We start from the raw sequence: 13069 nt of genomic DNA on the forward strand, positions 1-13069 counted from the left end.
AGCAAGACACCAACTGTGGAGACTAGTGTGTAACAATTACCAATTGTGTCCAGTGTCTAAGCAGCTCTATGAAATTAGTAACTGAAGTGATAATGATTGCATGATACAAGTGTTGGCCACTCTGATTCTACCCCCCCCCCCCACCTCAATTTTTGTCCTGTTCCCAGGGTTCATTTAGTAGTAATGGATACTAACTGTCATTATATATTGGAAAAAGGCTGAGACTACTTTGACCCTCAAGCTTCAGTTTGGTTTTGTTTGATTGAAAAGCCAATTTCTTTTGGGTCTTGACATTTAGATTAGAGCTCACTCAAAATTGAGAATAATGTGATCTGCATTTTTTAAATAATGAGTACTGATTATCCAGCATGTTTGCCTTGAATTTTTTATACCCCTAAATCAGGTTTTTTGTTTTGTGTACGTGCAGATTGAATCTAATCCCAATCTGCCACTTGTAGGCTGTGAGATTCACCAACCGTTTCACAAACAAATTCCAGTCAAACGCTTATTAAAGGCACTGGACACTATTGTTAATTGCTGATAAAAAAATTCTAGCATAAAAACCTACTTGGTAACGAGCACTGGAGAGCTGTTGATAGTATAAAACATTGTGGGAAACGACTCCCTCTGAAGTATCGTAGTTTTTGAGAAATAGGTAATTTCTCACTAATATAATAAAAGACTTCTAAAGTTCTAACTAGAAGTCTTTTATTCGTATCTGAAAGCACACAAATTCGTCCAACAAGGGTGTTTTATCTTTCATAATTTTCTCGCAACTTCGATGACCCATTGAGCCCAAATTTTCACCGGCTTGATATTTTATGCTTATGATGGGATACACCAAGTTAGAACACTGGTCTTTGACAATTACCAAACGTGTACAGTGCCTTTAAAGGCACTGGACACTATTGGTAATTACTCAAAATAAAATTGCTAGCATAAAAACTTACTTGGTAATGAGCAATGGAAAGCTGTTGATAATATAAAACATTGAGAGAAATGGCTCCATCTGTGTATCATAGTTTTTGAGAAAGAAGTATTTTCTCACTAAAATATTTGAATTGAATTCGAGATCTCAGCTGAGGTCTCAAATTTAAGCATCTGATGAGAGCACACAGCTTGTGCAACCAGGGTGTTTTTTCTTTCATTATTCTCTCGCTTTACAACGACTAAACTGAGTTCAAATTTTCACAGGTTTGTTGTTTTATGAATATGTTGAGATACACCAAGACAGAAGACTGGTCTGGGACAATTACCAAAGGTGTCCAGTGCCTTTATCTCAACAAATTCCTTTTTTTTTTTTGATAATGGATGTTCAGTTCTGGCTAAAACGATCATCCATTGTTTGCGTCTCCAGCCCCCTGTAATGAGTGGAACGTCCTCATCAAACAGATTATCTAACAAAATTTCCTCTACTCCATCCTAACACCCCCCCCTTCTGACGACCCCCTTGAGTATCAATGAAAGAGAATCCAGTAGAGATAGTATAGACAGACAGAGCAACATCTATAAATACACTTGTTTGTGCAAATGTACAAAACACGGTTTCATTTTCTAGCACTGGCCCTTCGGTTTACGTTACTGTTGTCATGGTAATGAAAACAGGCGATGCAAGGCAGAGTTTTTTTTAAACCCCTTTCATTCTCTCTCTCTCTCTCTTTTTTTTTGTTAACCCCGCTTTGTATATCTCTTCGTCCGTTGTGATACAGTCCTGATGATGTGGAACTGCGGGGATAATTAGATTTTTTTAGGAAGATATCTGGCATTATGGAGAAAGGCCTCGTTTGTCAAGTGTCGCCGTTATTAACGTGCCTGGATTTAACTCACCTGGCCACTTTCCAGAAAAACACTGAAAATAATGCAGCCTTTTTAGTTTGCACGCTATTGTATGTTAATTAAAGAACTTTACAGTTTTAATTGGATGATATTTTTTTCCTATGTACCCACTGTCTCGAATCAGAGGCTTCGGAAAGGTTACGAACAGCCCCCGTGAATTTTTTTCTTCATTTTTTAAAGGGAGTGTATTATAACTAACCGGCCATTTTCCTGGAACCCTAAAATAACGCAACCTTTTCAGTTGGCACGCTATTGTATATTTTAAAATAAACAAAACTTAGGCCTACAGTTTTGATTTGTTGATAGGGGGGAACAGCCCCCGTGAATTTTGTTTCATTTTTTTAAGGGAGTGTATAACTCACTCGGTCATTTTCCAGAAACCCTAAAATAATGTAGCCTTTTCAGTTGAAACGCTAAATTGTGTGTTAATGAACGAATTTGGGAGACTTCTCTGTCCTGCTTATTAACTACTACCTGGGCGGAAGGTAGAAAATCGGCAGGGACTACTACTTAAGCTTTAGTGGATCGAGGGGACTTCACTTTATAAACCTCACTACCGCAGAGTGAGTTCTCAAGGTATTTTATCATCATCCTCCTCATGACTTGCGTCCTATGTCTGTAAAAAAATTAGTTAATGACCTGACTTTTCGACTCTAGCAGAGTCTTTCTCGAAGGCTACATGTATGTACGTAGATTCTTAATATTCCCTCATTATCTCTGCTTTTGGAAAGTCTAAATTTAGTCGTCACGACCACATATGTTTTCTGGGAGGAAATATCAACCGACATACTGAGGCAGAACCAAGAGCCACTTCTCCAACTTTGGCAGAGTAATCCTCTCCCGAGATGTAATTATAGCCACAGCCGGGGCGACAAATCGTGCAAATTTTCTCACAACATTTCCTCTCGTTTTATTTTTAAATATCTACTGGGAAGAGAGAGAGAGAGAGTGATCAATTAAACTGCCTTGCACTACATTCAATTAAAAGTGCCTTTGGGAGTTGGCTTAAAAAAATAACAATCCAAAACTTTTTGGGTGACTGGCGAGTAAGAATGTTGTATTTTGTTGACTTGAGATTTCTTAAAACAGGTGTTTGAACTTTGCCCCCACATTGTGGTTTTGAAAACTTAACATTCTGTCATAATAATTTTTAACATATGTCATTCTGAAGAACGCTCATTGAAATTAGGAGAAACAAGTTATTTTTCAAAGCGTTTATCTTGACATTTAATTCAATCATTTCTGTGGCCTGATGTCGTTGGGTGTTTTACTTGAGAGTTTTTAAAATACTTGTTGAATGCTTGTTTTGGGAAAAAAGTAAAGGCTGTGGTGTTTTAATTTTGAATAGATAATAGTTGGATCTTTGTAACTGTCAAGATGTGACTTTATTGTCAAAATAACTTAATCTTATTTTTGTCTTTTAATTTGACATGGGTGAATTACCAGTGGAGCCCACTCAAAAAGGTTTTCCCAGGAGTTGTGCAAGTATTTAACTTATTCAATATGTTATGCTTTGTGCTCTGCATGGGAGCAGTGCTTGAATGACTTTGAATGGGTACAAGTATGTGTGTGTGTAGAAGATATAGTATGTACGTACTATAGGAGAAATAAGTAAATATTAGTCGCTTGTGGCAACGTTAAATTACATACTGGTATAGATAGTATAGTGGTATAGATTTTGGGGTTTCCTATACTAGAGATTTCTGAAAAAAACATGTTTGAATTCGCAAGCTATTTGGGGAAAAAACCCTAAAGATCGTGGTGTTCTTTCGAGATGTCCTGGAAAGAGTCGGAGTAATAGATCATTTTGTTCTTCAGAACACTTGTTGAAAAATAGGAGCAGGAAAGAAGTTGATAAGAGTCGGTTTTGTCGACGAGGATGTTGAAACCAGTGCGGTACAAAGTATTCAATTTAATTCAGTTTCCATTTCATACACAGGATAAACAATGAAACATAAACATAGAAATAATGACTATATAGGCAAAGAATTAGTAAATCAATTTATACAATTCAAAGCAAAACAAGAAGTTGATTAGAGTCGGTTTTGTCGACGAGGATGTTGAAACCAGTGCGGTACAAAGTATTCACTCTTTCCCTGTAATTCAATTTAATTCAGTTTCCATTCCGTACACAGGATAAACAATGAAACATAAACATAGAAATAATGACTATGTAGGCAAAGAATTAGTAAATCAATTTATACAATTCAAAGCAAAACAAAACAAAAAATCACTTGAAAATGGAAGTGGAGGGTGCCCATAAAAAGCAGAGTTTGACAAGTATGGATCCCCCCATTGAACAGTGCCTAAGAAAATAAAGCAATGTTTTCGGTTGATTGGGCATACAATGGGACAAATGGTGGAAAATGTTGCAAAAACACATAAACAACAGAAGTATAAACGAGATAAACAAACCACAAATATTAAAGGTAAAAACTAAAAACCAAGGGTAGGGGCTGTCCAGTCATTGACCCACCTCCCCCCCCCCTCTCGATGAGAAAAAGAAAGAATTCGCCATGAATGCAATTTGTGAAATATTTGTTGCACTAGACGAGCTGATTGAGTGAAGCCAGGCCTCGGCTGGCTAGAGCAGATCCTCTGATGAGGAAGATGACCGCTGGAATTATCCACCCTTCCTCTCTCTCTGCTCAACTCGTTTGTCTACATTCATAGCTCTTCACTTGCCAATAATAGGCCAGCTTCCTGCCGACCGCCGATAAAAATAGCCAGTTTTTTTATTTTAATGCGGCCACTCTGGATGTTGCAAGCCATATCAGCTCTCCGTTGTCGGACTGGAAGCAACTTCAGGGGGGAATGGGAATGGTGGCTCTGTCATTCGGAGAATTTGATTTATGCCAGAGTTGTGTCGGTGAAGTACGTGTAGGTTTGGATCGCTCTCTACATATCGGTTCGGTTTACAGTCGAGTGGCGTATTGATTTAACTGTTGACACTGTATACTACACTTCCATAGGCCTTAGCTCTCTCTCTGTGACTGCAGGAAGTTAATAACATCGTAAGTAGATTACTTAAGTTTTTTTTCTCTTTTCTTTGGCACATTTCCTTATCGTTGTTCTTCTACCCAAAGGGCTTTTTTTCCTATTACAAGCCTCAGCTTACATGTAGGCTCTGTCTTCGGTTCCAGGCTTCGTTTGAAGTTGGAAACACCACACAAAATGGATACTGCTTCAAAATGGACGACGGAGCTCGAGCAGGAGCCAGAGACCAAGAGGAAAATGCTGTGGTCTAAACGTACTAGTTTATTCCTGGTTATCTATCTCATTGTGACTGTTTGAAACAGTGTGTTAGTAGTGTGTTAGTAGTGAAAACTTTGTTTTAAGTTGGAAAACTGAAAAAATGTACACTATTTCAAAAAGGATGACAGAGCTCGAGCAGGAGTCAGAGCCCAAGTTGAGGTTGAGGAAAATGCTGTGGTCTAAACGTACTAGTTTATTCATGGTTATCTACCTCATTGTGACTGTTTGATGAAGTATGTTAGTAGGCTTATATGTGTTAGTAGTATTGAAGTGACAACTTTGTTTGAAGTTGGAAACACAGTATAAAATGGATACTGCTTCAAAATTGATGACGGAGCCCAAGCAGGAGCCAGAGACCAAGTTGAGGTTGAGGAAAATGCTGTGGTCTAAACGTACTAGTTTATTCATGGTTATCTACCTCATTGTGACTGTTTGATGAAGTATGTTAGTAGGCTTATATGTGTTAGTAGTATTGAAGTGACAACTTTGTTTGAAGTTGGAAACACAGTATAAAATGGATACTGCTTCAAAATTGATGATGGAGCCCAAGCAGGAGCCAGAGACCAAGTTGAGGTTGAGGAAAATGCTGTGGTCTAAACGTACTAGTTTATTCATGATTATCTACCTCATTGTGACTGTTTGATGAAGTATGTTAGTAGGCTTATATGTGTTAGTAGTATTGAAGTGACAACTTTGTTTGAAGTTGGAAACACAGTATAAAATGGATACTGCTTCAAAATTGATGACGGAGCCCAAGCAGGAGCCAGAGACCAAGTTGAGGTTGAGGAAAATGCTGTGGTCTAAACGTACTAGTTTATTCATGGTTATCTACCTCATTGTGACTGTTTGATGAAGTATGTTAGTAGGCTTTTATGTGTTAGTAGTATTGAAGTGACAACTTTGTTTGAAGTTGGAAACACAGTATAAAATGGATACTGCTTCAAAATTGATGACGGAACCCCAGCAGGAGCTAGAGACCAAGTTGAGGTTGAGAAAAATGCTGTGGTCTAAACGTACTAGTTTATTCATGGTTATCTACCTCATTGTGACTGTTTGATGAAGTATGTTAGTAGGCTTATATGTGTTAGTAGTATTGAAGTGACAACTTTGTTTGAAGTTGGAAACACAGTATAAAATGGATACTGCTTCAAAATTGATGACGGAGCCCAAGCAGGAGCTAGAGACCAAGTTGAGGTTGAGAAAAATGCTGTGGTCTAAACGTACTAGTTTATTCATGGTTATCTACCTCATTGTGACTGTTTGATAAAGTATGTTAGTAGGCTTATATGTGTTAGTAGTATTGAAGTGACAACTTTGTTTGAAGTTGGAAACACAGTATAAAATGTATACTGCTTCAATATTGATGACGGAGCCCAAGCAGGACAGAGACCAAGTTGAGGTTGAGGAGAATGCTGTGGTCTAAACGTACTAGTTTATTCATGGTTATCTACCTCATTGTGACTGTTTGATAAAGTATGTTAGTAGGCTTATATGTGTTAGTAGTATTGAAGTGACAACTTTGTTTAAAGTTGGAAACACAGTATAAAATGTATACTGCTTCAATATTGATGACGGAGCCCAAGCAGGAGCCAGAGACCAAGTTGAGGTTGAGAAAAATGCTGTGGTCTAAACGTACTAGTTTATTCATGGTTATCTACCTCATTGTGACTGTTTGATAAAGTGGGTTAGTAGTGTGTTAGGAGTGAAAACTTTGTTTGAAGTTGGAAGCACTGACAAAATGTACACTACTTTAAAATTTATGATGGAGCCTAAGGAGGCCAGAGACCAAGCTGTGGTTGTGGAAAATGCGGTGGTCTAATCGTTCTACATGCACTTATTCGTGGTTATTCATCTGTATCTCATCACCACTGTTTGGAAAAGTGTGTTAGTAGTGCAATGTAGATAACCTCATTTTGTTGTAACAAATATTTTCATGTACTCTATTCCTTAAAGCTGCATGGTAGTGTGGGGCAGATTGGGGAAATATTCCATGCCTATATCATCACCGTAACGATCCCATCATCTACCTGCTGTACTATGACCCGAATATGACATAAATATTTTCTGTTGTTATTAGGGGGTTCTGAGCATGGCTCGGAACACCTCTTGGCTTTGAATTGTTTTTCTCTGAATGAATTTCGACAGATGATGCTGTTTCAAAATGAAAATAGTCTTTTGCGAATGCCATGGGCAATGTAAGAAATGTGTAACACGCAAAAATGTTTGCATATGACGGTAGTAATAATAACACTCTTAACCTTGACGCTCTTTAAGTCGACAGTGTCTTAGTAACTGTCTTGTTTTCCTTTTTTCTTTTTTCTTCAGTGCCCTGTATCTTTCACAATTTTTGGCGCTTTACATTATACAGTTATTATTTTTTTATTAATTAAGTGATTTACTGGGATACTTTCTGGGAAACTTCAACACCATAATGGCAACCCAAGCTTTTGATTATGGTGGTGCCTTGTGGTCCCATGTTCGAGTAAAATAATCAGTTTACCGAGGTGCAGACTAATAAAGTCTAATAGAATCAAACACAAAATGGTAGTTGGACTTTGTTGCTCTGTCAGTGTTTAGAATCGAAGCACGCTGGCTAGGATCCAAGTCTATAAATACCACAATGGTTTAAATGTCGACGTGCTAGGACTGTATTGTACCGTACTAAAGTAGATCACATACCAACAGTATCATGGTTTGTCCCTAAGTCTAAATATACCTCAAAGACATTCCATCAAACCCAGATATGGTCTTACTTACTCCATACTCCACCATTAGATAAGGTTCCCCATAACAAAGTCGAAATTTGTATTTGAAGTGCCCTTTTGGGCTTGGGTCCGGGTAGTGGGGATGGGCGGGTTCAAGGGTGGCGTACATTTAGCTTAAAATTACAGAATGGAAGTTTAACGTGTGTTTGCTTACAATAGTTTCTGGTTTGTTTGCTCTTCAAAGTAATGTGGTTATAACTGTAAAAGGATATTATATAATGAATGTTTATGAGTGAATGGTGCAAATATATTCATGAGTTGAAAGATGGAATGTTCTATTCAACGAGGCGGAGCCGAGTTAAATGGAACATTCCAGCTTTCAACGAATGAAAATATTTGCACTATTGTACAAATGAAAAACATTCATTATTTGTTTTATTTTTTATTATCCAAGTAGATCTTTGTCATTTTGATTGGAAGATACAATTTTCAAAACAAACAAAGCGTAGGCCTACAATTTTTTATTGTGAAATTACACCCGTTTCTCTTTGGGTCGACCTGTTGGATTCAACAGTCACAATGTGCGTTCTGTTCAGCTATTTTGAGACACGCAGAAGCCAAATGCTAGTAATTTTACTAATATGGCTTGCAGTACACCGCGTTACCAAAGACACGCGAAGGCAGTGATGTTTTTACTCAGCTTTTTCGTTCCATCCGAAAAGTACTATTGCATGCTGCAGCGTGCAATAGTACTTTTCGGATGGAACGAAAAATCAAATGGCAAGGATCTGCTGGGGTGTTATATAAAAGTTTTTATGCCCCAAAATTTGAATCTGAGATACGTTACAGTCTGTGATAGAAATATACTCCTATGAGGATTTTTTCTTCCTGCTTGGACATTGTATACGCTCCAGATTTTCAGCTATGGCTCAAAAACGCAACCACCTATTGAAGTAAAATTTTCACATGCTAGTTGTATTGTTGTACATGTAAAAAACATCTACATGTACTTTGTAATAGATGTGAAAATAGAACGGATTTAAAAAAACAAATGTATACTTTGCCTTAAAGCAGCTCTATGAATTTGGGTCTAGATCATGGCAAGCTGTGATGGCAGCCTTCATGACACCTGACCAGTCCTATTTATGTCACCATCTACCATGACTCAAAGTGGAACTTCCAACCATGAGTTTTTATTAATAATATACCTCCATGGTTATACATAAGTCATGGTGGCTATTTTTAGCCAGGGGAAGTCGTTGAGTAAGGTTGTGCGCGCACTGACGACTTTGGCAGTGGCTTTGGCCAGGAACTTAAGCCAACAGCAATAGCCGTAGCCAGAGCTGCTTGCTGGTGACTCAACCTAGTATTCTTAACGACTGCATGTCTTGTAAGAGGGGAAATGCTCGGGCCTGATACTTGGGAGGCAACAAAGGCAATTGCCTCGATTCCCCCTGGTCATTGCCTTGGTGCCCTTGTAATGCTCGAGTATAGATTTTCAATTTCCTCATAGGGTGCCCTTTACCAAGGAGAAAATGCCTTGGTGCCCTTGCCCTTTCAAAACTTAAGCATATAGGCCTCAATGCCGCAATACCATAGCTGCCAACTCTCCTCGATTCTGCAGAAAGTTCCTTGAAAATAAACCAATCTTTCTGTGTTCTGATGTCAACGAACAGATTGAATGTGTTTTTGGTGATGGACATTTTTTCAGGCCTGTAATTTCATCTTTTAGGGGGTCATTTTCGATTTGCAAAGGGCACTTCCATCAATGTCCATTGTAAAATCTTACAGTCTATGGCAGACTTTTGAAGGGGGCACAGAGGCCCGAACCACGGGCAATTGTGCCCATGGCATCCACGTAACTCAAGGCCTGCCTTTTCCCTTTTATGTTGATGAATTTAACTCTAAATTTCTCCCCGATTGTCAGACATATTCTCCCTGATAGCAAGATGCAAATGTTGGCACCTCTGCAGAAGTACCCCTTGATCACTGTCCCTGACTTTGATAAAGTTATAAATACATTGTGTAGAAGCATGGAGGTAGCTACGAGGTTCTATTTTGGGACAAAACAATTAGCTGTTGCAAACTGCTTATCAACCAAAAGAACTATGTAAGAAACGCAAACAAAATGATTAACAGCCAGACGTTTGGACCCTAGCAGAGTCTTTCTCAAAGGTTCTATTTTGGGATATTTATGAATAAGCCCAGTCTCTTCTTTTCAACCTGTAGGTTGACACAAAGTCAGCGATCTTTACTGAAGCAGCGGAGTGTAAAACGTTTTCTGTAACAAATGAATGGTTTATTTTTGGCATTTTTACCACCTCCTTTTGAATGACGCTACTCGTGGTGGTTTTTGAATGGTACAATGTAGAGCAAAGGGCAAGGTAAACTTGCTTTGGTAACTTGATCCTCTGCAAAAGTGCCACAAGTGTATTAACAAGGGAAACAACAGGGTTCTACAAAACTTGGCAGAAAACTTTGAAAACAAGTTCACTGAGTGTTCTGGCTGGAATACAAGTTGTATTAATGGAAGCAGGGTATTGTATCAGGACTTGTAGATCAATTCTTTCTACTGGACCCAAATTTATATAAAGAGTGTCAAATCCATGTGCGCTTAGGTAGCGGATACCAACCACATCTCTGGACGTATTGAAGGCAACATTCAAATGAAAAACAGGGAAATTTCCATACTTTGCTCGCAGGCGATCTTTGGGGAGTAGAGTTTTTGACTCTTGACTTCTTATCAATGGGGCGCACTTCGGATGAATTTTTTTTTTGAGAATGCTACCATTACCAACCTTCTAACAAAACGCTTTTGTAAAATGAGGTCTGCCACTGTAGATGCCATGGAAATATTGTTTTAAGCAAACAAAGACCAAAGACGTCAAGGTACACATCTAAAATAAGTTTAGTCCTGTTGAAATAAGCAAAACAATGGGAAATGACAAAGATTGCATTATACGAGGACCTCCCTGACCTCTACTGGGAGGGTAATAGTCGGAGTACGGCGCTACGCACCATGATCAAAGTTTAATTGTTCATGTGGCGTATTCTAGAACAGTTTACTAGACTTGTTGCCTCGCTCCATTGTCAACAATTTGGTGTAAAGTACGACTGCGGTTTTCTGTTTAAACCGACCTACTTACTATTTGGTTGTGGTTTGTGTTCTAATGACGTAAGCCTATGTACTTGGTTAGTTGTGTTTATTCAGGGTGTTTGTTTTTTTCCCTAGCGAGTAAACACAAGGAATCAGGTTCAAATGGGGCACTAGGTTTGTTCGGACAGGGCAGTGACATTGGGCAAGAGTAGTGTGCCTTTTTTTTCTTTTTTTGGGGACCTTTTTTGAGTTCACAATCATCATGGGGATATTCACAGTATTTCAATGACTGGAAGCAAGGTATTGGTTGCATGCCATCAAGACTCCATATCTCAGATTTTGACTTTCTACTTTTAGCCCCTTTTTTTACCTTTTTATATTAATTGAAAAACTTCCCGTAGGAAACATTTAAGCTGGTCGAACAATTCCTTTCTTTTCCCCGACTTTAACACAAGAGTTAAACAAATTGCAGCTAAGCTAGTTTTGAGATGGGCTCCCTGTCATCATCTCAGAAGTTGATAAACAATCACCGAAAGTGCAATCGCCATAAAATTAAAATAAATGCGTCTACTTCACTCTGTGGGGTGGGGGTTTCTTTCATTGAGCTGTGTACAAATCATGCCTACACAGGAAGTCCAAGCTCTGTAGCTCGTTTGTATGCATGTACGTGTACGTGTGATGTCATAGGTTATGGGGTGTATACAATACAGGGCAGCAAAGTCAGTTACGCAATGCCCGCAGTACATTTCCAATCCCGTCCTGAAAGTTTGCCTCGCCACAAAATGTAAATCTGTCCGTTTCCTTTGTCCTTCTCTCACAATCCCTTCTTGTTATAACCCTCGCTCTTATCTAAACTGGCAACCTAGATTCTGCTGATCCCAAACACGATAAAAGCAGGCTCTATTTTTAGCTTCATACCCCCCCCCCCCTCGTTCAATTGTCTAGTTGCCTCGGACAAACACGGTTTAGTCACTGGCTTTTTTCTTTCCTTTCCCTTCACTGTGGATAGGGTTTGAGGTTTGACTGGCTGTTTATAAATGCTGCGGCTCATGACTCCAAAGTTCAGTCTTAATATCCAGGCTTGCATTGCTGGCTGATTTATAGCACACTTGTGTACCAGGTTTACTTCCTTGGACCCTCTACATGTATTATGTGCTCGCTGGTGTTGTAACGCGCCTGATCGTTGCCGTTGCACTGTGTGAGGATTGTCCCACTCTGATTAAACTCTTTGGATCACTCGCTGGAAGGATTTTGGTTTTGTTGTTGGTTCGTCTTGTCTTTAAAGCGTGTGATGCTTTAGGATTGTCTGAAGGATGGTGTCGTTGGCTCCAGCTAGACATGAGAGTTACAAGGTAACATCACTGCCGTGCATTCTTGGTAAGACACACCCCTTTTATTGTTTTCTTGGTATCTTTATCAAATTGTTGTTCTTGTAGTTCTTGCATTGTTGACGCTCAGTCTTTTTTTCAACCTTTTGTATCCAGGAGAATCTCATCTCTCGGGTGCAAAAAGGAGGACCCCCTCTGCCCATTTTTACAGGATTTGTTTGTTTTCATGAAATTTGTTAATATACTGAAGTTTTGTTGCTACAATGTAGTAGAGTCGTTCTCATTATCTAATGAAGAGAAAGATATATTAATAATAACATTTACAAATTTTTTTAATGGCCTGACTTTTGGTTGCCAGCAGATTCTTTATCGATGTCTAATCAATTAATAAAATAAGTAAACAAAGAAGCAAACAAAATAAAGAAATTAAAAATTAAATGTCGGCTTGTTTTTACTTCCTCAAATAAATGATGTAAGGAGAAATATATTTTGTTTTTTAGTAATAATAAAATAAATAAATAATGTAAAAAGAAATAAAGGGCTGTTTGATTTTTTAGTAATAATAAAATAACAAAATCAATATAATAAATCTACAAATAAAAAAATCAATAAATTAAATCAATAAATTATAGATTAAAAACACCGATTGTTGGCTTGTTTTTACTTTCTCAAACAAATGAAAGACGCTGCCTTTATCAAACTATAACACTGAAAGATTATTAAACCATCTGAAGCTCTGAAGCAGTGATTTATTTTAAATTTTATTTTTTGTTTTAACACATTTTTTTTTTTTTTGTATCCTGAACATGGTAACTTGTTTTGTTCCACTTTATTTCATCTGGCCGGTC

The 13069-nt window shown here is 38.2% G+C and overlaps 1 protein-coding gene across 9 annotated transcripts in view; it reads left to right on the forward strand.

Annotated features, from left to right (window-relative positions):
* Nucleotides 1-13069, forward strand: part of LOC139948695 (histone deacetylase 4-like) — an 81742-nt gene that overhangs the window by 31193 nt on the left and 37480 nt on the right. For 5 of the 9 annotated variants that reach the window (XM_071946943.1, XM_071946946.1, XM_071946944.1 and 2 more), the window contains exon 1: nt 11914-12270. The exons of 2 other annotated variants lie outside the window; for them this stretch is intronic. In XM_071946943.1, coding sequence (XP_071803044.1) covers nt 12207-12270 — 64 coding nt within the window. In that variant the 5' untranslated portion in view covers nt 11914-12206. Of the gene's footprint in view, nt 1-4770; nt 4851-11913; nt 12271-13069 lie in introns of those variants that run through there. 2 more of the 9 variants (XM_071946950.1, XM_071946952.1) reach the window with 2 other exon arrangements.

This window comes from Asterias amurensis, chromosome 16 (assembly GCF_032118995.1).
Source record: "Asterias amurensis chromosome 16, ASM3211899v1".
NCBI lineage: Eukaryota > Metazoa > Echinodermata > Asteroidea > Forcipulatida > Asteriidae > Asterias > Asterias amurensis.